We start from the raw sequence: 24,971 nt of genomic DNA, 5'->3' as shown, positions 1-24,971 counted from the left end.
GCCCGGGGATCGTCGTCGAATCGCGTGACGATAGGGACATCCTGTAAAACGCTCCCCGATCCTGAAGCGCTTGGGACAGGTGTCTAGTGTCTCCGTTCTATCCAACTCAAGACGCCCATCGGAGGGAAATAAGAGCGTTTACCTGACGACTAAGTGGTTGATGCACGAGTTTCTAGGATACGGAATAGAATAGCAGTGGAAGCAAACCTCGAGGATCCTGTGAAGGAGACCCCGTCGCTCGTAACTCGGCTATTTACCTTTCAGAACGCTGAGTTGGGGATGCCCGGGACCGCGTGTTGACTTCCCGTGGAGAATCGTCAGCACGTTTCCGGAGCGAGCGTGGGTAGTCAAACAGCGGGCAAAGAGGACTCGATTTAAAGAGCGACTACGCCGATCCGGCGTGGAAACCACGTCTTCGATATTGACTTCGACCGGAGCCGTCGAGGACCGCGAACGATGACTTGAACGTGCCTGGACCAGCGACCGTCGACGGAACGGGTCGAAAGTAGGAACCAGTTATAGTGATTCGTGCGTAGTGATCCACGGTTGAGGATCGCGCGGTGATATCGATCGTGGCGAACGCTGATGCATCCTGGCGAAGAGGTCGGTCCTCGTGGCAACGGGGTCATCAGGACCGCGAGCGTTAGAGCCTCCACGGCCGGCTAGAGCTGAGGAATGAGCCTGAGGAGGATCGACTGAGCCACCAGCCTTGGGGTTTGGAAGGGCGCGAGCGAAGATGACGTCGCCGATCCTGGCGCTGCTCGGCCTCGTCCTGGCCACCGCCAGCGCCGAGCTCACCTCGAGGATCGTCAGGACAAAGTACGGGAAACTGTCTGGCGTTATCGTGACCCTCGACCGTCACCTCGAGAGTGTCGAAGTGTTCCGCGGCGTTCCGTACGCGTCGCCGCCGATCGGCTCCCTTAGATTCATGCCACCTGTCAACGGCGCGCTATGGCACGAAGTCAAAGTCGCTGACAAGTTCGGGCCCGTCTGCCCGCAGAGACTGCCCGAGCTCAGCGACAAAATGCCCAAAGGGCGCGTGGAGTACCTCAGAAGGTTGCTGCCGTACCTGAGGAACCAGAGCGAGGACTGTCTCTACCTCAACATCTACGCACCGGTTCAAGGTACGACATTGGAATTTTCTTCTACAGTGAGCCTTTAACCGACGAAGTCACGGCGATTATATCTGTCGTGCGTAAAATTTTCTTACAATCTGATATTTAAGTTGTAATTCTGGCGGAAACTAAATTATATTTCTTTTTAATATATGTAAAATGTTGAGAGGTCAAGACGAAATGAAAGAAACAAATGAAAATTATAAATAATACAAATCTATTACATTTTATGTTGATTATTACTATTGTTATCAACCACACTTATTAACCACAAAACAACGTTCGGAGCCGAGCAAATCCATCATCGATGAAAGTGAATTTCATTTCGCAGTTGGCGTATTTGAATTTTAATAAGCTTAGCAAACACTTGCCGCGCTTCTTATTCCTTTTAATTAGCTTTTCGGAGTCCAGGCTGTGCGCCTCGTTTGAGGATTCGCGATATAAGCCTGAAAAATCCAACGGGATCCGGTAGACGGTGGCTGTGGTGCTCTTAGGAAGTCAGGAATTTCTTTATACTCGTGCAACTGTGTCCACTTTTATTTCGTCGAAACATGCGCGGAATTCTACACGGAACTCGCTGCATGATCGTTCTTTGGACGTAACGCTGAATCGGCGAACGAAAGCCGATCCGTGCGCGCTTCGCTCTTCTAAGAATTCTCCGCGATGCTGCTTCTTTTTTTCGTTGCTTTCAAGCTTTCTTAAGGAAAAGGTCCTTGCCAGTTTTATGCGAAATGCAATTTAATCCGAGTAAGGATCTCGATATTCGCTAATAATACCGTCGCATGGATTTCTGACTCAACAGACGATGCAAATAAGTCCTTTGACGTTTTCAGCGTAGCATCGAAAACTTATTATGAGCGTATACATGTCGTCGCTAAAGACATTTATTTCTCTCATAAATTTCTAGCGACTCTCAACAACAATAATCAAAATAATATAATGTAAGCAATTTTAAAATAGAAAATTCAGAAACCGGTCATTTTTACCAGTATAGGTGTTAATAAATTAAAAATTTAATAGTAAATTACAACTAAATAGCTCAGAAAATTTTTCGTTGTTCACTATCACATTTGCTTGACAAATTAAGAAAAAGGAGTCAATAAAAAATATTTTGTCTGTTCGGAGATAAAACGTTCAAATAATATGCAATTCGAGTGTTTTTGATTTATGAAGTCAGAGGTTTCGCCCTGTTGACCTAAATATGAGAACATACGAGAAAATTAGTTGCAACCGTTGTACAGAGTAGGCCGCAAGCTGGCAGCCGACTCCGTTGTTCCTGTCGGTTCATCTTCCCTTCGCCTATTTTTCTCGCGTTCTCTTTCCAGCGTCGTTGCCCTTTGTGGCTGATAGGTGCGGCGCGGATTCCTTTTCAAACGACAGAAACGTATACCAATTCTTCAACAGCTTTTCATCGATGCTACGCCGCTGTCAAAGGAGTCCTCCGGCGCGCTTCCCTGCGTCGAAATGGCGACATGAATTAATTTCGGTATAAAAAGGGGGATAGCGCGGGCGGGTTTCTTTGATATTACGTACGTGTCGGAGCTCGACTGGCAAATGAACGGAATAGTCGATGGATGCGAGTAAACGATATTCACTGCAACCTACTTGCGCGTTCGACGTAAAATTGCTGTATGCAGATATCATACATAAAATATTCTTACGTTTAAATATTCTTACGGCTTTTCATTTTGCACTGTAAGGTAAAAAATCGATCCTTGCAAATATACCTCCTAAGACAAATAAAATATCTGTCGCAACAAACATAAATACGGCATAACTTAAATTAATATGAATACTTTTTTCTTTTATAACCCTTAATATACTTTTCTGCAATTTGTGTCATGAGACATTCTGCGAGTTATTATATTTAATTAAGATTTGTTGGGTATCATGTAGGTGTTACTTCCATTAAAGTAGCACTGTTGTGGTATACTTCCAAGAGTTCCAATAGTTTTCTCATCGTCAATATAGCAAAAATTTGGTATCACTTCGAACGGCCACCGAGTACAAATTAAATGCGTCCACGATTAGGTTCGATGTTTGTAATCCAACGGACATTGTTCATGGAAAAAAGCTTTCGGCGAGAGCTTCTCAATAGACGCAAGTGTACGTTCCTCGGATTCTACTCGAATCCGCTTGCCACCTATTATTTCGGAATAATAACCCAGCACTGAACTATTGCCGGCCCGCGGAAAACAAAGAATCCATGAAAACGACCATTAATTTGCAGATCTGAATGAGAATTGTTATTTTATAGCCGGTCCTCGCGCACCATAAATCGCCACGGATGCTGGAATTCATCTGATCGTCCCCTCTTACCCTTCTACTGCTACGGCGCACCTAACTGTGTTCCTTGCTCGCACCAGTGTAAGCTACGCGTGCGGTGTCAATTGTTTAGTTTCATTAGATCTTTCGATCTTGTAAACCCATCGGAATATTCTATGAAACGATAAATAAATAATGAAATAGCTGTATTTTTAATCCAGTACAATTTTTATATAATATTCTTCCGAAGAAAGGGGCTGTATTAGAAGAATTTAGATTTTACACTACCCTTATCTATATTTATATAATAATAGATATTATTATAGTTAAAAAATTATGATAATAATATTATCATACATCTTACCGAATTCATTTTCTTGTAATTCTCGTTTGTACTTGATAATTCTCCTAATAGGATCAGACAATTCTGTTTTCCTTATATTGTCTTTATTTACCGTCGTTTCTATACTTTGATAACGGAAGAATTTCTTTTTACTTCGAGCTAGAAGAACTTAATAATATTCATATTTAGTTGAGCTTGCATAAAATCTTCACCACGAGTCTGGCTCGTTATTATAGCGCAAGGGTTTAAATAGCCGGTAAATCTGGTGTTAAATTCGACGGCGCCGCGCCGGCCAGCTCGATAATATCGGCCCCGACTGTGGTCCAGCGGCACGTGTTTGCGCGCAAACTCTGACCGCCGCGGCGCCGGTTGCCAGGACCCAACCAGTCCGCGCTCCTTGCCGTAGCACGGACCGCGCTCGATTCCGTTCTGCCCACTTACTGTTGTACCGTTCCCGATACTTACACGTAATCCCGGCCCGCCGATACGTGTTTGCAGATCGCTTCAGCCGGCCCGAAAATCCATCCGCGGCCACGGGGCCGGTAACACGTTCCGGGCATTTGTTTCAAAGGATTCGCCGGACGGTTTCTATCTTCCGCGCTGTTCCTCCACGGCTTCGCTTATCGCTTACCGACTCGAGAGTGAAAAACGACGCGAACCTCTCTCTTCGCCAGGAAGAAGCTTCCTGTGCCCGGTTGAAACTGGCCGGGGGTTTCTCTACGTAACCCGTCTGCCCAACCCGTGGGAGGTTTACTTTCGGGGTCAGCGCGGCGGGAAACGGAGGCCACGGTATCGGTTTGCTCTCGCGGCTTTCCGCGCCGCTGCGCTGGCTCCCCCGTCGATGAGACTTGTTCCGACGAACAAGAAAAAATACCGGCAATTTTCCCCGGACTAATTTTCCACGCTCTTGCTGAATGTCTGCGAGCGTATTGCTCCACGATGATTACGAATTCGATGGCGAATTCAGTGGCCAACGGGAACTGTTCGTTCTGTTACGCTGACGGTGGTAGTCACGATAGTTTTTGAGATTACTATTTGATGATTGTGCTATGCGTGTGTTTTCATGACGGTAGTGATTGCTGTAAAGAATAATTTCGTCCTGCAACGGAACATGAAGGCAAATAGAATTAAATTGCGGTTTTACGAAGGTAGAATTAAAGTTTAAGTAGAACCTGTAGACTATGAACAGACATGTAATTTGATCCCATCTTTGCGATTCTTTTCTCATTGTTTACGCTATAATTTCAATAATATTTTAATTTCTATAACTTTTATAATGGACCTAGTGTTTGTCCCTTAATGTTGTGCAACTTTGAAAAGTTGCTCTTTCTCCGCTAGAATTTAACATGTCATTCTATTGCTTTATAACCTTGACACTAACCGAAGAGCTTTATCATTCCAATTTTCTATCCATTTATTACATTTTGTTCAGTGGAAATATACGCTCATCGAAATATATGGAACATGCTGCAGCATCCATGGAACCGAATCGAATCAGAAATAATAAACAAACTAATGAAACGAACAGTGAAGTTAGTCGCAGAAGTAATTAAAAAACTCGATATATATATACCGGTAACGTTGGTTGCAAATTGACGTTATTTTTATTATAACCACAATTTAACACGGCATTTTATTGCTTCATGACCTTGACACTAACCAAAGTCTTGCATCATTGCAATTTTGTATGTTATCCAATTACGATCGTGATATGTACATTTCTCCACTATAACAAAATTGAATTAGAGAGAGAGTTATCATATTTATTTATATTAAATGGTTCGTAGTGAAATATATCGATACTTGCATGTCAACTGTGAAATTGCGTCTACGTATGTATTCAGAGTTTATAAACAAATCTGAACTTTACAATCTGTATTTACTCGGGGAATTTACCTGTTACGGGTTGTCCTACATTTTTATGACACGTTTTATATATAATACGTATATATAGAAATGCGCTGTCGAAACTGCGCATGGTTAACAAATAGGAAATCGAATTCTGTTTCATGGACGGTCACTTTTATAAATCTATGGTTACCGCCGCCCTTTGCACTATTGCGGAGGGTTGCGAAATATACTATCAAGTGGCTTGGATCCACTGTTGTGCCGCTTCCGGACGTTTACGGCACCATAAACTATTGAGTTAGGAGCAGGACGCTGGAAGCCCACATGTTTGCTAAAACACGCGGTCATAAATTAACTTCTAGAGCTCTATCTCCGGCGTTAATATTATCATCCAGTGCGACCTGATCCATGTGCCTCGGAAAGACAATACGTCCGCTTTAAATAATTCTCGCGTGACTCACTCCTATACATACAACGCACATAATGTTCGTTTATTATACTGTTGCGGAGTTACGTAGCGATTAATTCTCCAATCAGTGTTTCGCTTTAGATTAGATAATAATTTGGTAACCAGAATATTAATCTTTTGTACATATTTCATCTCGTTACAACGCATATAGTCGATTATTTAATAATGAAGATATGAATAATATTTTATTAAAATTACAGTAAGCAAAGAATTTCAGTCTTACAAAGAACTTCGCTTCATTAACGGAGTTTGCATATGATATTAACCCTTTCTGACTAAACTACTCTTAAAATGATGTATCGGGTGCCGAAATATTCCCGATACCACAGTATTATAAATGGCATAAAGCGTAAACACGTGTTCGGAGTGATAAGATCAGTGCTAAGAGAAGTCGCAAGCCAAGGCGGTAATCACCTTGTCGGATCAGCTCCAGGCACGCGCCCTAATAGAGCGCTAATCGCGTATTCTTATCTCGCATCGAAATGCTTAAAATAGCACGTATGGTCCGTATATTCCACTTCCAGTCGTCTAACTGCTAGTTAACATTGTATCTAAAAGCGGCGCGTATGGTGTCGGTTTGTTCTAATTAAATGTACACTGCAGAGAAACGAAGATTGACAGCCCGCCCGACCAAAGAACGTGTAGCACTGGCCGAGGAGGGCCGGGGAAGGGGGTGTGGGCAAATGGGGGGAGGGAGACGCGAGGCGAGGTGAAACGACGCGAAAAGCAGAGAACGATTAATGTGCAAACAGAATTAATTAGCAGAGGCGGGCGTAAAGCGGAATGAACCGTGGAGAGTCGCCAGGGTCTTTCTTGCGAGGGCGGCTTTAATGCGAGAGCGCCTTTAATCCGGGCCACGGTCGGGGCAACGCACGGGCACAACCGCCAGCCGCTGCTCGGATTGCGTATTCACGTAATTTCTTGATCGAGGAAAAGAAATTGTATTTAAATGGGCCGTGGAAATCTGCGGGGCACGCGCGCGCGCGCGCTGCCTGCGCTACGTGCGCCGCAGAATCTTGTTATGCTAATTCGGTCGGGCAGCATTTTGCGTCCCGCCGCCATCGCGCCGGAGCCGCCACGGTGGATATCCGCGAAGGATTCTACGGCGGATCGATGGATCCTCCGACCGTCGTGCCGTCGTGCTGTCGTGCCGTCGTGCACGTGCTCCTCTTGCTCGACACCGCCGCGTCCGGGTCAGCCTCCTGTACGTGGAAATTTTAAGCAGGCCCCTCCGGCCTGCATTAATATTTCATTTAATTTTATAATGCCGCCGACGCACGCTCCGGCCGACGCTCGCGCTGATTTCATCTGAAATTCCATCTGGCTCGAACGTCGCGCGGCGGAGGGCGCACCGATTCCATGGTCAAAAGCCAATTTTTCGAGTTGAATCAACACAGTCTGTTTGGCGGGTGCAAAGATAATTCCCAAGTTCTGAAGTTAATCCTTCGGCTATGGCAGACTTTGGCACGCACCGGCCGTGCGGTACGGTACGAATTCACTCGCGACGTCCACTGGGTACAGCAAAGTATTTCGTTACACATGCATCTCTGGGGAAGTATATTAAAATATTCAAAATACTGAATTCTATTACGTTAATCCTTTGCACTCGAAATAATTTTAACTATAAATCTAAAATAATTTTTCAATGTCATTGTTAACAATTTTTTAAATCTAAACTTTGTCAGTATGAAAATTATTTTGGAACGTGATAGAATAATTTTAGTGGTGTCTCAGAGTCGCCAATCGAGTGCATACGGTTAAACCAATATTACTTGAAGTGAACATTTATTTTAAGCTCTTTTTACAATATTTAATAATAAAATTTAAAAATAAACGAGCGAAACAAGCGAAATAAAATGTGGACGCCTATTGGCGCTTACAGTGCCAGGAAGCCAACATGTGTCGGACGCCAATAGGCGCCAACAGTGGTCAATGGGTTAATAATCGCGTTTTCATTTCTTGGACACCGTTTGTTTTACAGGTGTAAAAGAAACGAAGTGTTAGATGGCGAATCGATGACGTAGAACTGCGAGATCGAGGGGATTTCGTTTGATGTTCCCAGAGCGGAAGACTACTTTATAAAACCTTGAATCACTGGCAATTTATTATTTGCCTTTCACGATGAAACGTTCATTTCCTCGGATAAACAATTTCGCACAATAAATGCGATACACATTGCCGCATTTGAATTCGAGTGTCGAAGGGGTTTTGCACGCTGAATGCCGAAGTGATTATAATTTGAATAATTACTTTAACGATCATATTAAATACTCATCATTGTAGTACTTTATATCATGATTGCATCATTAATAAATTATTATTTAATCACGTTGTATTATTAATATTTAGCACATTGAATACTAAATAGTCATTATTACCAACAATTATTATTGTAATCATATGGTAATGTGTAAGAATAACAATACGGATGAAATGTGATGTGCGAGCAAAATTTATATGCAAGGACCGTATTGAAATTATAATAATGACTTTTAAGGTTTTATTGCGGGCATTAAGGTGGGAAAGAGGTCTTCAACAATGTTCGAACGAGCGTTTTACTGATACCTGTTAAACAAATTGACGTATTATTATACCGATGATATGCATGGAAATTAAGATCGACACAATTTAAACACTATAGTGTAGTTAATACTTTTCAATGTAAGGAGATATTAATTGGACGGTGATAGTAGATTTAGTACCAAAAGTCGTGAATGTATTAAATGTAAGAAATTATCAAGTATGGAGCTGAAAATCAAAGATTTCTATGATCTCAAGATAGATAGCGTGAAAACGACGGTTTCGACCGGCACGGTAGTTTCAGTGTCAGAATACAGGAGTTAACGACTCCGAGGAATCGAGATGGTAAAATCTGAAGACCGTAGTAGGCAGGTGCAGTCGCGTGCCATAAACCGTGTCGGTGATGGCTGGAGCAGGACTCCGGATCGTTCCGCAATCGGCGGATGAAATCGCTGTGGAAGCGCTCTGTCTCATTTGTGGCGGCTGATTTACAGGCACAATCATCGGGGGCGCATGACGGCTGATGAGTGGCGAGATTAAGGCGCGGCCAACCTCGTAAAGGGTCTTACACACCGCGACTAATTATGAAATTTAATTAAACCGCCGCCCACCGCGTACGTGTGGGGCTTTGAAGGTGCGCGAACCGACGCCACCATTTAGCGGCGCACTAATTCAGCGTTCATTTATCTGCCGCTCGCGGTGAAAGAGAGAGGAGAGAGAGAGAGAGAGAGAGCGAGTTCCATTTCGCCCATCCCCGACCCCGTCCCTTCTCGCGCCCGTCGTCGGGCTTTACACTTCTCGGCGCTCTGTCCGCGGAGGCTACGTGCACAAAAAAAGGAAGAAGAGGAAACGAAAAAGAGTACGGAATAAAGTACGAAACGTGCGCGCGTCACTCGACCCGCCGAGAAATTTAAGAAAATTCAGATCAAGTTGCCGAGCATTAGCCGCGCCGGCACGAGTTTAGGTTCACGGAGGGATGTTTTACGGCTGACCTTGGTGTTTGCGATCCGAAGACTTTGTGGGCAGCCGGACGATTTTAACAACTGCTGTTTGAAGTTTTTATCGTTCCGCGAGCTCGCGTCGTTTGATCTGTTGCGAATGTTTTACGAGTTCTGTTGGAAATCGCTGTCCGAGCATCTGGTTTTCGGGCTGATTCCATTCAGACGATGCATTTCTTCGCACGGCTCTAGAAATTTGCATAAATAACCATACCGACTAGCAATAACATGTACAAAGTAAGACATCTCTGTACAATAACGTCGGTTGTTCCAATCCGCACTGGATAATGATTTAGCGGTATATAAAATAACAGTCCATACTCCGAGCCGGGGCGCGAAATTATGATAGCAGCTAATTAGTAACGAGCATATCGGCGATCGTAGAGGTTTTGCCATGAACGTGTTTGTTCGACGCGGAGCGACGTTCACAGGGAATGATACGTCTGTTCGCGTTTCCCCGTTAGACCGCGCGATGAAATTTCAGGGATCACGATCGGATGAAATTCGTGGAATAACACCGGGGCCAAAGCGCCGGCAAAGAAAACATGTGCGGCGTCGAGAGAGCTGCCGGGACTTTTCAATTTCGAGGGTGAGGGGAGGGGGGGGGGTGAACCTCGTTCCCCGGGCGCTGGCAAATAACCGTCGCTTCTTTTCACGCTGCCCCGACAAAGTGTTGCGGTACGCGATGATCCTGTTGCGCGCCGCTATATATCGGATCATCCGGATAATAGATTCGCCGCGGGTAAACTCGGACGTCTCTTTTCCCCGCGAGACGATTCACGGGCCCGCGGGATAATTTAAAGAAAGCAGCCAGCCGTTTTGATCCGACGCGTTCCGCGAGACATCGCAAACCGAGGACGACGACGAGGAAGACGACGACGATGGATCACGCGCGTCCGCCACCGGGAAAGGGAAGCATTCCGAGCATGGCGCTCGTTCGAAGAAGAATCGCGACGATTCCGCGCGGCAACTGTTGCCCGTCGGACCGAAAAATTGTCAACGGAACAAATCCCGGCGGATTTTAATATTCCATTGTTGGGACGTCCCTCGGCGTCTTCGGACTGCAAAATGAGTCTGGCGGGTAATGAAATCGGTTCTATGGATAGAGCTCGAACGTCCTCGTTGCCGCGTGTTTCGCCGATGGAAGCCGGCCACGGGTTTTTTGAACGTAACTCTTCCGTCGAGGGTGCAACGAACGGGAAGCTGGCGTCGATGAGACGTTGGAACAGCATAAGTAGCTCCGATGCGCGAGCCGGAACGGTCCTGCCAAGGAGCGGAGAAGAGGAAAGCCAGAGGTGGTCCATAATAAAAGCTTCTCGACGAAAAACAAAGGAGTCCGATTCCGTGGATCGATAATCAATTTCCTGTACGCTCGTGTTCACCCCGTTCGATCGTAAACCAGAGAGCGGCGGGTTTACTGTTTACTAAATGACTATAAATTTTATTCCGTTCACAGTCCACGCTTCTCTCGTTTCTTTCCCTCTTCTATTTTTTCTCGTTGTTCTTCGGAGGTTCCGCAACGGCGCAAAGTTCGCAATGGTTTCGACGAGGCGCGGGAAAAGCGGCATAACGACGCCCGCAATCCGAACAATACACGCGGCGGCCGTAAATCGATCGGCTCCAAGGAATAGCCGCCCGAACACGTGATCCTCCGAAACAATTGAAAAACATGCATTAAACATGGCGGTGGCGTGATTTACCGGCGCCGAAACCCTCTCCCCGCGCGCGGCCCCCTCCTCCGTTCCCGCGGACAGCATTGTATTCTCTATCTGGGTATCGAATGGCGGCCGTAGCTACACTGTCCCTTGGAATATCGGATAACGTTCGCCCTTTGAAACGTTAACCTTAATAGCCATTAGTTCATGCTTTTCGTAGGATTACCGCGAGGGTGAGCACAGAGGATGTGCAGTGGATTCGTGGGGGATCTTTCTGTGCTTTCGCACGCGAAGACCGTTGTTGAGGGACGAATTGATACGTAGCGGTGTAATATTTCTTGTTAGTTCTGTTTAAACACTGATCCTAGAATTAAAAGACCGAGTGTGTACGTGTTTCGAACTTACATATGTATTTATTAACTTTTACGTGTTATTTGATTTACGTAAACAATGCTTATCTAATATTCTAATATCTACTACTAAACAGTTTTTGCATAATACATTATCTTGCATTTCGTCATTTATTATTTTGATGGATGGTATTTCTATTGAATTGTTTCTATATCCCCCCTCGACTTTGACATCAAATTCCTCAGAATGTAATTCATCCTTAGCTACGTTTGCATGCAGTTACGCACGAATTACATATTATATTGATCGACCTCAATGCTTACTGATCGATCATATAAGTCGGAGTTCATTGATGTCGTTGACGTTAATACTTTCTATCAAGCGCTTCCCATGTTTGTGTTCCAATTTCGCAAAGTCTGCAACACAATTATTCCTATTCTATATGAATTCCTGTTCATTGTATACATTGTTGTAATATCACGTCTTTCATAATACTTTCTTTCCATTAATCGTCTTTATTTCTATTAGCTAGAAACTTTTTTACACATTTCCACGACAAATTATGGATATTATTTTTGGACATTCCTTTAGGTTATGAAATTAACACTTGTTAATTTTTGTCGGACAAAAATTTGCATTAACCTGGTATCTGTGCAAGAGCCTGATGTTTCTCCTGCTGCATTAATGCCAGCGAGATTCCTCGTGTTCATAAATCGCCCATCTAACCGCCACGCTACGCGGGAATAAATTCGCCGAAAGAAGCAGAACTGGATATTACTCGAAGTTTAGAATGCGGCGAGGGGGTGCAGTGCAGCGAGAGAGAGGCTTGGTCGGAAAGTATCGCGGCACTTCGTAGTCTGCAGCGGAAACAGTTAAGCAACACGGCGCGAGGGAAAGCTCGCCTAGACAATAATAATAACTTGCTTAATTTTCCGGCCATTGTCGGGAAGCGTTGCCACTTGTTCGATAACTATTCCGGGATTTGCATTATCTAAGAGTCTTTGGACCGTGGGTGTACAGTGTCTGGAGTCGGGTTCTGTTTCCCTGGGCGGCGAGAGACAGAGAGAGAGAGAGAGAGAGAGAGAGATGAAAAGCTGTTTCACTTCTGACAAAACGTTTCTTCGAGCGTTCGCGCCTCGGCGATGTCCGGGCCGCGGTTTCGCGGCGCGAAGCACGCATAATTGCACCGTGGAAGGCATTCCTTTGAAACGCGGGCACCGTCGCGGCGTCAAGCCTGTTTCATCCGAAAACGAGACGGATGCTTGCTAATCACCGCGCCGAGAGCGTGCTCTTGTGCGACGGGCTCGATCGAGGAAAAGACTGTGCTCGCGGTCCTCGATGCAATCAATTCTCGTGACGCGCAGAGAGAACGACGATGTCGTCGTCGTCGTCATCGTTCTCGGCACCGGTGAGAGAAAACGACGAGAGAAAACGACGAGAGAAAACGACGAGAGAAAAGGAAAGGGGGGGAGAAAAAATGAAAGAAGCGTCGTCGATCGCGAGAGCGAACAGGCAGCTAAGGAATAATTCAAAAGCATTGTGGGCCGCGCGAATTCCAGCCGGTGGAAGGCTGCATCTCTTACCAAGCAAAACTCTCCACGGTCCAATCATCCGGCGCGGGCTGATGGAGCTGTCAGCTGCAGAATCGTAGGCGAATGGTCCGTAATGGATTTCACTGTAAGAGGAGGCCGCGGCTAAAAGCGTGAAAGGAGTATCGGACAGATAAATATTTAAATTGGCCGAACACCTTACTGCCGGCCCTCCTCGCCACCTCCCCCTCCACCTCCCCCTCGCCCCGTTCCTCTTTCACCCTTCTACCCGGCACAGCCACCGAACGGATATCGCGTTTCTCTCGGAATGTTTCGCGGGTTATTTAAAGAAGTTTTCCCGAGCGTCGCCGTGACGCGGCGCGACGCCGATCGATCGGCCCGCCGCCGCCGCCGCCCGCTGCCAAGAGGAAACTAGTTGAAAGACAATATCGCGGTGTCGGGAAGTTTCTTCTCGCCAGGGCTGATTCGAGATATAGGAAATAGAATCTTCTATATTGGCAATATGCTATAACAGTTTGATTCGTTGTCGGCTCGTCGCTGCGCTGTGTACGAGCTCTCCAAATAGAATTTCCTGAAGCCGATCGGTCCACGCTGATCGAGAACGAAAGGAAAATAATAATTCGTCTTTATTTGCAGTTTCGTCCTACGAGGTTCGAGCGAGAAGCAACGAAACGATATTTTGCTGTAGGTATTCTGGAGTATTTTATTCCTGGAGAACGGAGAACGGAGAACGCGTGAGTCGAGGTTTTCTGGAACTATGACGATGTAACTAACATTGGTCGCTGTTGCGACTGGGTTCAATATTTAACTCTTCTTTTAAACAGTTAAGCAACTGGATGAATTTAAGTTTCAGTGGTACTTTGAGTGAATACGTGCCATCAAAATTAGTCTCAGCAAACAGAGAAATGATTCTATCTTTTTTGCAGTTGCTTTTTGTTAATTGTTGTTGAAAACTTGTCTTGGTATACGTGTATTATAACTAAGCTTAAGATAATTGCATGTGTTATCATAATTTAACCTCTGAACACTCCAACTTTTAGTATAATCATAACCATTACTGAAAAGTGTATGATTTTTAACGAGTTACTTTGTTTTTATATAGACCACATCATTTTGTACAAACGGTGTCAAAAAATACCGCCATTTAATAGGTAGAATCGCGAGATTTGTTCCTACGAAAGAGCAAGATTGAATGGAGCGGCACACTTTGACGCGTAAGCTAATTTCGAAAACACTTTGTGATAGTAGTGGTGGAGTGCTAACAATGCCGTGCTATCGAGAACACCTTAATCTGTCGATGATTTTACGTCCCACTCGATATCGCCGGCTAACGAAGTTTGTCTAGCAACGACACGTGCACATCTTCGAGCTCAAGGATTTACGAGCCGATGAAGAGTCCTCTAGCCACATTATTCCGCGAGCTTTTTGCTGTGCCGGGTGATTAATGGTCGGCCGAATTCTTGCTGGAAGGCTTCTTTATGCAACGATAAGGAAACGTCGACTCGAGCCGGGCCAGATGAGAGTCCATAATTTTTCTGAGGACGTCAATCTCCATTCCCTTAAAATATGTTAAACGGTTCAACAAGGCACTCGGGTCTATTCTGACCCAGCCTGTCAAGACTTCCGATCGTGTTTATAGCTTCTCGTTAACCCCTTGGGCACGGCGCGTTATTATAGTGGCTTTGCGGATTTTACTCAAAGTTTCGTGTTTTGCAATTATTTCGTGTAGTGCAAAGTGTTAACATGGCGCTGATTATGGTCGAACATTTCCAAGAAACGAATGTACATTTCGAGGAAAGTGACGGTCTGAAATTTGTAAGCCCGGCGTACACGATTCCATCGTTAGTTGGACACAATGCCGCGCAAGATCGTCGCCCGTCGTAATTTATTCGACTAGTTCGAAGCAAAGCGGGGCCTCCTCAGTATTTAACGGGGAGGCATATTCCCTCGACAAGATGTGTCTCGTCGGGGTACTTAGCGGTGCCTGTCAAGAACGCGAAAATACATGTCGGACGACGAGCACGTTAAAACGATTACACCTAACAAGAACGTGATATTGCAGCAGGCAGCGCGCGAGGGCGAGGAACGGTGATCACGATGAAGACGTTGTTATCGGTTTCTCAAGCACGCTACCCGAGAGCCATCCCGTAAATGATATGCGCAACTCGAGGACACCAGCGTCGTCGCAGGTTGATCGTAACCGGGGCGAACGAAAGTTGTTCGCGAATTTCTATCGCCGGCGAACGATTAACAGGTCCGCGCGCACGAGTTAGTATCGTTACCGCGACCGGAAGATTGATTTATCGACAGCTCGACCTGCGGGTATCACTGTGTCCCATTGGATTCTCTGGTCGGAAACTAGTCGGTCGGTCGGTCGCTGCTATTTAATTAAAATTCGCGAAACGAATTAGTTGCAGGCCGGCCACGGCCTGCAATAAATTATTCGCGATAACGGTCGAAATTCCGCTTGCCCAGCGTGAGAGAAAAGTGTCGCGTGCGAGTGTGTCTCTCTAAAAGCCGTAAAAAGGGCTCCGCCGCTGTGCAGTCGCGATTCGCTTCTGTTTTGCAACGATGTGCGACGTGATCTTTGTTAAGCTCGTGTAACTGGTCCTGTACCATTAGTTTTCCTGTCTCCATTTCCTAATGAACTCTAATCCTGCGGCAAATGCTTCGTTAGAAGCAACATTGATACAGTATGTTCCCAAACGTCTCATTTACTAAAAACTAAGAAGCTCTGTGGGCAACTTCTAATTACGAGATAACAGTTTAAGCTGCCTGCAAGATTTGACCATCCGGCTAATTATTAATACCGAATATGTTTATACCAACGTATAAACGGCTTACGAACATTGTCGCGATGGGACCTTTGAATCGATGAAGAATTTTACACGGATTGTACTTTGTTGACACGTTCCGTGCCGAGCTATTTTTACTCGACTCTTTACTCTAGTTATTTATTATTCGACTAAAACTATACTACACTGTCTATAATTATTAATTGTAGTATATATATATGTAATAATAAAATAAACTCATTACGACTCATTCTTGTGGGGCAAATTAATTCTTTAATTCTAGATTTGCTTACTTTGTTTTTACTATTTAATTAATTTCTAATTAATTCGTCTGTATCGCATCGCCGACGTCAAAAACGACTTCCTCAATCCTTATTTATGGTGTCTCAGCTGGTTCCGTACCCCGAATGATGACAAATTTCCTTGCAGAAGCACTGCCCCGAGTACACAGACGTTTTTACTGCCGCGTCGCTCGTTTTAATTAATACATCTCCATCACAAATTTCACAAGGAAGGATTACTTTTTTTCAATAATTAGTCATCGCGTTTCGTCACGTTTTACTTTGCTAACGAAGAAAAATTTGATCTTGAACCGAGTGTTTGATTATTTACCGAACGGCGATACTTGGACTAATTAATTATTCACCGTCGCATGTTCTATACGAAAAATAATTTTCCCATTAATTAGCCATGCCGGTCCCGTGGCCGTGTAGCTCTTTTCGAACATCAGTTAATGAAGAATTCCGATTGAAATTGTCCAGCCAATCGCGCGCGGCCCCACTCGTAACATCTACACGATTCCAATATCCAGCTTGTTATCCGGGCTAATTTATGCCTGTCACGCGATTCGCGGCGCGCACGCGACTTTCTCTCTAATTAATCGCGAATTCTTCAATTAACAAGGAACTTCGCATGGAGTTCGGTTGACGATCTTTCGCGGCGGTGCGCAAACAAATTATACCTTTGCGGATTTATCGGGCGCCGCGTTGTAATACACCGATCGGCGACCGTTTGACAATCGGACCGTGCAAAACGCGGTTAAAACGAGGACACGCCAGGAAAGTCGTCCTTTCGTTAGCAGCCGCGGGAACTCTAGTTATCCGAGGGAATTAATGCCGCATATCGTGATTTACGGCTGGCGGCCGATATTCTTGGCGCAGAAACTATACATTCTCAAGTTCTCCATTACTAATACCGGTTAATTCCGGCTATTAACCACGGTCGGGCGGGCACGCGATCCGGAAACTCTTCCATCGGGTGGTCCCACCTACCCCCGAGGGGGAATCGGTTTTCGACGAGGCTCCTCGATTTTTTCCCCGATCGAGTCACCGTCGAATTCGCGGACCGATAAACGCTGCGCGTCCCCGCGAATACTCGTATTAGACCGGCTATACCCGCGGCAATTATCCCGGGTTTGCGAACGCGATTGCTGATCGGGGGGGTATGCGAGGACCGGCCGTGCCGGAATTCGTTAATAATCGCTGGGACTCTGCGTTGTCCGACCATGTATATCCAGTTCAGCCGGTCCCCGCCGTAATACCGCGAAACTGCGCCTTTAAATAGGATGCCGGATAAACGTGCGACATGCGACGCGCGAGTTTATCGATTTTCCAACGGGGCGACGCGCCCCGCGGATCCGCGGTAGCCACACGGAGGATCGAAGGGACAGATAATGTCCCGGTGGATACGATAAATTCCTGTTGCGGGAACATGTTTACGGGTTCGACGCGATCGTCCTCGTAAAAACGATGCTTAAACTGCTGCTGCTACTGCTGCTGCTGGCCGGCTCCTACGGCGGCGGACCAAGTAAACGCCGCAGCCTCGTTTCAAAAGTTTAAATGCGCTTTTACTCCCACCGGCATTACTTCTTTCGCCGAATATGGCTCGCGTTAACAAGATGAACCGGCTACACCGGTGCTAGAAATTGTATTCAGCGAGAGGGCTCTTCAACTGTGCTTTAATTTTAGTTTTCGAGGACAATGGCTTTGCTAACTTCTCGCGCCATCTTTCACTTGGTGCCCACTGTCGAGCCTCGGTTTACTTCGGTTCTGTGGACAACATGCCTTTCGAATTTCGCATAACGTTTTATTTCAAGCAACTGTTATATAATTCTTCATAAATTTCTTCATCGTAGGATCTTGATACATTTGTTTTACTACCAGTTTGTTCTAATATACTTAATTTTGTTAAAATTAAGGCGATGACTGTAGTTAGGATTTCAGTAAAAATATTTATCTGATATAGTTAAATACTGTCATACTTTATTTGTAACGTGACAGTAATCGCAATATTGGAATTCTATGAACACATTTTCAAGACCATATCTATTAAAGGAATTCGGAAAGTGTCCTCAATTTTCAACGAGTTACAGAATGATTATAATCTTTTGACCCGTGGGATGGCCGAATTTAATCTTCCCTTTGCTCCAACGAACCGTTCTTTACGATACAGCCGCAAGTACGCGTCGCGTAGCAGCCTCCACGTTTCGTGGCCGGAGGGCGCCGCCGCAGCTCCTCGGGGCGGTCCTTTGCCATTTATTCGGAGAAACGACGCCACGATTTTCTCGTTCCGTCGCCCGCGAATCCGGGGATCATCCCGGCGACCTTTACCGCGGGGGAGGCTGGGACGACGAGGCGGCGGCGAGCGGATGACGACATCTCGCTAATAAGCTTCCCGGTCATTCACGGGGTCAGGGAACTCTCGAATTTCGATTACACGCGACGGAAGCCGGCGCGACGTCGATCCTACCCGACCGATCCTAATTAAACTTTTTGTATTATTTTCCGCGGCTCTTTCATCCTCCCCGTCGCGCCCCTCGGTCCCGCCCCTCCGTCTCGACCCGCCCCGCCGCAGCCGTCTTCCGGCCGCGCAAATAGAGCTGACTGCCGCGAAAAATTTCTCGTCGAGTGCCGTTAGAGCAGCTGACGAGCAGAAGGAGGAGGGCCGGAGAGAGGTTTCGGGCGGCGTGGGGAGCGGCGCGGGGCTCTATCCATAGGGAGAGGACGGTGTACAAAAGCCGGGCAAAAGAACGAAGAGACAAAGACGTCGGGCGAAAGCGAACGACCTCCTCCATCGCGACAGTCCGGTCACATTTTTAATCCGACAAAACTTTTTGAATTACGACCGTGGCTACAAAGGGAACGGAACGGGATCCTGCGGAGAAAAGAAATAGAGGAGAGAACGGCGAGAGAGAGAGAGAGAGAGAGAGAGAGAGAGTGAGAGCGAGGGCGGAAAGAGAATCGGTCAGGGAGAAAAGCAGAGAAACGGAGGGCATAAGGCACGGACCGCGAGACAGGGGCCAGGCCAGAGACAGCGTAAAAAAGATTATATTCTTCTCTAATGGTTCCTACTCGCTTTAAGCGAACAAGTCTTATAGCCTGTTTCGTTCCAGCCCCGCTCCCCCGCCTCGTCCCACCGTTGCGTAACCCCTCGTTCCTTCTGGTCGCGGTTGGACCGGAGAGCAGTCATTAAAAAAGACTTTCCACGGCCAGTGGACCAGCGAATGAAAATGCCGCGGGACAAGGCAGAAAGCGGGTAGAAAAAGAGCGAGAAGTTCTTTGCCACGCCACCGCGGGCCGCCTTTCTTCCCCTCCGACTTGCCCGCCACCCCCGCGACCACGACCAGCGCTCCAGAGTTTCTCCTTCGAACGCGTCCCTCCTCTCTCTCTCTATCTATATATACATCTCGCTCCATCTCGCTCTCTCTATCTATCTCGCCCTCGGTCTTCGGCTTTTGCTCTGATTCGACCCTGATCCTTCGCCAGCGCTGGAGGTGACGTTTTATACGAGGCCCGGGCTTACCGCGGCCGCGGTGAAAATAATTGCGGGACCGTTAAAGCTCCGCATCCCAGTCGGAACACGCGAAAGCGTCGCGGAACGTTTCCTCGGGGAAAGCCGAGATCCAACCCCTAGGCCGCCCACGCCCGGGCCACACAGTTACGACCCGTTTCGATTAACGCGGTTTTTAGCGGCGCCGCGACGCTCCGAGGGTCACGCTCGTCCGTCAGTTTACGACACCGAACTCCGGGGATGGTTCCGACGCCTCCGGGCGGCGATTTGCTCTCGATACGCCACACGCTAGCTCCGCGCGGCACCGTACAGGCAAAGTCAACAGTTCGTTGGTTCGCTTTGTCGTATTCGGAGTGCCTGGCAAACCGCGAAGTGCTCCGACGAGAACTACAGTTTACGAGTCGTATCGGTTCCGTACACTGTAGCTCGGTGGGCCGCGTTGTTCGCTAACAATATTGAAATAATAAAAATAACACTGCCGTTGGGGAATGGCAGCGAGGTTGCATCAAGCTTTCGCGTATTGTTGCGTGCTTTTAGTCCTAGTATGCTCCACTGGCGAAAGTTCACCAGGTTTTCAGTTTCTAGGTGGAGTGAAATGTTTGATTTCGTTTTATTTGATTAACAGTTATTGACTTTGTTCGGAATACCAAACTGGAAACCAAACTAGATAAGTGGAACATTTTCCCAACTATTTTTGGAAGATTTTGTTTCGTGAGATTTATCACAATTTTTTAATAAAGGAAGGACTTGTTTAATCTTTCGAAGAGCACAGTTATTATACTGACACTTTTTTATTTTGTTTTTGGTGGAAAAGGACATGGTCGAAAAATGAATTTAAAGTAAATGGACTTTGGTCACTTTCAAAACGAAGGGTTCATCCGACGGCTTCGGTTCAGAAGCGCGAACAAACAGAAAACACGAAGGCGTTGACCCCGCACGCAGGTTGTCTGGTCGGAGAGTGGCGCGCTAGGACCGAGCCAGGACACGGGGAGTTCGAAATGATAACAAAGAGCTTTAACGATGCAATAATTGCCAGTACGCGTGGGGGCGCAGCCGTGCTCCAAGCTAAGGGCTGCGGCGTGATTCAACAATGGCTCGGTTACTGCCGGGGACGACTCTCTTTCCCGTTAATCTCGCAAAACGTGCCGTGGCTTAAAAGGAAGGCAATGAAACCCCGTCCCCAAACCTCGTTACTTCCCCTCTAATGAAATAACAATGACTATTATCGTTTCATATTACCACGCGCTCCTCCGAACGCCAGCCCCCCCCCCCCCCCCCCCCTCCCTCCCTGAGCTGCCGCGAACTTCGGGAATCGATACCCTGTTGATCGACTTCTATGTTTCTCGGCTACTTCCTCGACTACGGAGTTTCGTAGTCGCATCCTAATAGATACAGCTTAGAACGTCGAAGCCTCGGCCGGCGAGGATCGGTTTACCCGACCCAAACGCGTACATAATACAAACCTAATCCAGACTCATCCTAGCAGCATGTTGTCAACAATCTAGCTCCGTAATATCAGACAGCCTTCACTTTCCGAGCCCGTGCCCCAATTCGGAATCAGTTGCCACGACGAAGAGTGACATTTTGCGAGGGTAGAATGTCTCTCTGGCCCAACACCTAATCTCGATCAGACATCCTAGCCAGAGCTAGACTCTTTCCAACCGTAACTGAGTATAGTGATATAGTAAAAAAAAAATTCGGAAGTTCACGCTTCGTAACTAGTTCACTGTTTCGAACGCAGCTCGAAGCCGTCGCTATCTCGAAGCAAAGACGGTTTCCGCCAGCTCGACGACTATAATATAGCATCACATAGTATACTACTGTATTATACTACGATACTACTAACTAATCATACACCTAATCTCTATTAGACATCCCAGCCAGAGCTAGACTCTTTTCAAGCGCAACTGCGACACTTATCCGTTCTCGTGGCATGCGCTAGATTCGATCTTTTCGACGTTGTTCTCTAATTAGGGCACTTTCTTCTTGCTCGGCAAAAGAGGATCCGCTGGATAAGACTTCTTCATGTAACCTAAGCCAGGATTAACTGTAGACAGATTCAACCCTGCTGCAAGTCTAGTCGTAACTGTCATCCACGCTTGTAGAATCCATCAGAGTTGAACTTTTCGACCCCGCCTACTAATTAACAAGAACAAGGGGGCAGGAGAGGGGAGGGGAGGGGGGGAGGGGAGGGGGGGGGGCTAGCGGAGACTTGACGCGGAACTTAGTCCACCCGTTACTGTCAACCAGTTTTGCAGAATTCATCAGGCTTGAACTTTTCAGCTCCATTTTCCAACGAAGAAAAGTAGCATTACCGCGAGCAACTTCCCTGTTTACATTAATTTAAATGTAATTGCTTTTACCAGGTTTCATAATCAATTTTCGGTTATTAGACTAATATTACAGTTTCAATCTCAGCTACGGTTACTATTCAGTTATGTAGAATTATGTAAATCGGATGCCTTGGGCAGATAATATAAGACGGATGATCTTCGTAATATAATTTTTCTTTACGCAAATCATGAAATCATGGCAATGAGAATTTCACTTTCATAAATTCGCTTTCGTTTAAAATGGCTTTTGACAGGACGTCTACGACTATACAAATCTAAAAAAACATATTAACAAGTCAGCAAGATTGAAGCACCTGTCGAATGACCACCTTGACAACATAGTTCAAGAGAATTGAAAGCAACGAAGGCACTAAACCTAAACAATTACCGAATGACCTCCTCCGTTGACGGAGCGGGGCTTTCAATTAAGAAGCGAGAACTGTTCGATGCCCGGCGAAGTGCAATTATTTAACCAGTCGTGGGCAATAACGGATCGTCATTCTGTCCGGAGCTTTCGGCCGACAATTAAGGAGCATTACGAGCAGGTAAACAGGGAGCACAGCCGGTGATAAAGTGGGTTCCGCGAAGAATCCCGTAGCAAGAGGCTGCGGTCACGTTCCTTCGGGGATTCGAGAGATAAAGGAGAAGTCCGAGTGCGGTGCTGCGGATGCGGTGGCGGTGGTGGTCTCTCTCTCTCTCTCTCTCTCTCTCTCGGGGTATGGAGGAGGGCATTAAAGTAAGAGAACTGGTACGACTGCGAGCGGGCACGGATCGGATAGAAGCGGAACGGAGTCCGCGCCTGCTTGTCGCCTTGTTTGCTCGTGCTCCGACGTCACCATGCAACATTAATCGACTGACTTTTGATCCGCTCCGCGGCGGACTAGCCTGAATCTTTCAGGGTCTGTCGCTTCCGAGGCCGGTAGGGCGTAATCTTGTTGCTCAATTTTTTCCGACTTTCGGGGATTACGCCCGGGGGAGAAATAATTTCGCCTGTCTCGAGTCGTCCGAAATTTATCGAGACCGTGGGAGAAAACAACGTCGTGCTTCGCGCCGTTTGGATTATTTAGCCCAACTTTCTTTCGGAATCTTTTAGCGACCGCTGGCCCCGCTAATCTTGTTCGGGGTCCCTTCTCGAACGGGGAATCTCACTCCGGAGGAAAATAATTTTTCCCCGTCCCGGCCGTGGCGGGATTTATCCAAACCGCGTGGCGCGCGGCAATAGCGTCCGACCGGTTTGAATTGTTTAGTCAAAATCACCGAAACGACCCCCCTAGGATCGCATGGTGCGTTTGATGCGCGACGAGCCGTGCAACGATGATCGTTGCAGGCGGCCGGAATGCATCCCAGGGTTGCTGGTAGCGCGGGCCACGAGACTCGCGGGGAAACTTCGCAAAAAGCTATTCCGCTTTAAGCAGAATGGCGGAGCGGAGCCGGTAGTCTAACGTTAAGTAGCTGCGGAGGTTCTCACAAATAGTCGATGACGCCGTGCACCGTAATTATTCTCTACTTCAAGCACATAAATTCAAAAGCATTTTTCAGAAAATTACTTGCTGCGGAACAGGAGAAAATGTCTCTTTTCCAAAAGTTTTCCAAATCGCAATACAGTCTCCGCAGAAACAAAATACCATCGCGAGCCTTTTGCCTTCGACAAATCAAAAGACAAAGTACGTTTAAGGTTTCCCGATTCGCCAATCCCCGTGTTTCGCGTTTGATTCGTCTTAAAAGTGGTATTAGTCTTCTCTCCGCGAATCAGCAGCCCATCGAGTTTCAGACCGTCGGCCTCGGGCGTCGATTTCCACTTAATCCATTGATCGAGATTTCATCTCTATACTTTCAAAGACGATTAGAGAGTCTGAGCCACCACTTTCACGGGGCCTCGGGCGGGCCGAGCCAGCCGGCTTCTTGTCTTTGTTGTTGCTCCGACGTCTTAACCGTCTCCCTGTCGAGGAGTATCAATTTAAATAATCGCTTTCTTCTATCGACGGGACCGCGGGCTAAATCCTCTCGGTGTAATTGAGAGGAAATTCATACCGAAGCTCCACCGGAATTTAAAATCGCGTCTCCGCTGTCGCTCTTTCCAATTTGTCTTCGTATGTCCTTAGTTTCCCTTCGCGGTGAACGTCTCCCGGAACTCCTTCGACGTTGTCAATAATTTCTTGCCTTCGTGTTACAAATGTATCGGCGACAGCAACGTTGTAGAAATAGTATTTTCAATTTTAATAATAAATTCTTGTAGCAATGATTTTATTGGGTTTTGACATTAGTGGATCGGTGTAAGTGAACTTGCCAAATTGTGTCAACTAATAAACGAAAATTATGTGATATTCACACTTCCTACCCTTCGCACCTTCCATTCGCTACTTCCTAAATTCTCTACTCAATCATATTTCGAGTTTTGTTATAGTCGCCGCACAACTAAATTCGGCAAATGATATAATACAAAACACAGACGGAAATATCGTTGGAATTTCATTCGTCGAAGTAAGAGAACCACTCTCCGTCGAGTTGGTATGCAAGTGGAGCAGATAAACACCGATCTAGGGGAAAGAATGCAGCCAGTGGGTCGCAGTGTCTCCAACAGACAGCCGACTTTAAGCATCGGACGTTAATGTATCGGCGATGATTCGCGACCGGTACTTTGTAATTCCAGCGTTTGTTCTTCCATTATGGCGACCCACCGGCGTCCTCCGATAAAGGATTCGATTTACCGGGGAATTAACGACCGCTTATTGTCCCCTGTATCCTGGACTGAATGCGGCTCCACCGGGCGCAGAAATTTATTCAATTCCGCATTTGTCGCTGAATAATTACGCCTCGGATAAAGCCGGCCAGGGCCGAGTGTTTTCGCGAGAGAGAGAGAGAAGTTAAAAAGAGACGAGGTTCGCTGGGAACTCGGATACCCGGACACAGAGTTCACGGATGGGAGCCTCTGTTCCCCCG

General features: G+C 46.6%; 1 protein-coding gene across 1 annotated transcript in view; it reads left to right on the top strand.

Moving 5' to 3' along the window:
• Positions 1–736: 736 nt before the first annotated feature.
• Nlg3 (Neuroligin 3) overlaps positions 737–24,971 on the top strand; it is a 347,536-nt gene continuing 323,301 nt past the window's right edge. Inside the window, exon 1 of the mRNA XM_078196348.1 lies at positions 737–1,124. Within this exon, the coding sequence (XP_078052474.1) occupies positions 737–1,124 (388 nt within the window). The remainder of the gene's footprint in view (positions 1,125–24,971) is intronic.

Source organism: Augochlora pura, chromosome 2 (genome assembly GCF_028453695.1).
Source record: "Augochlora pura isolate Apur16 chromosome 2, APUR_v2.2.1, whole genome shotgun sequence".
In the NCBI taxonomy this organism is placed as follows: domain Eukaryota; kingdom Metazoa; phylum Arthropoda; class Insecta; order Hymenoptera; family Halictidae; genus Augochlora; species Augochlora pura.
The sequence above is the reverse complement of the archived record's forward strand: the minus strand, read 5'-3'. Positions and strand labels throughout refer to the sequence as shown.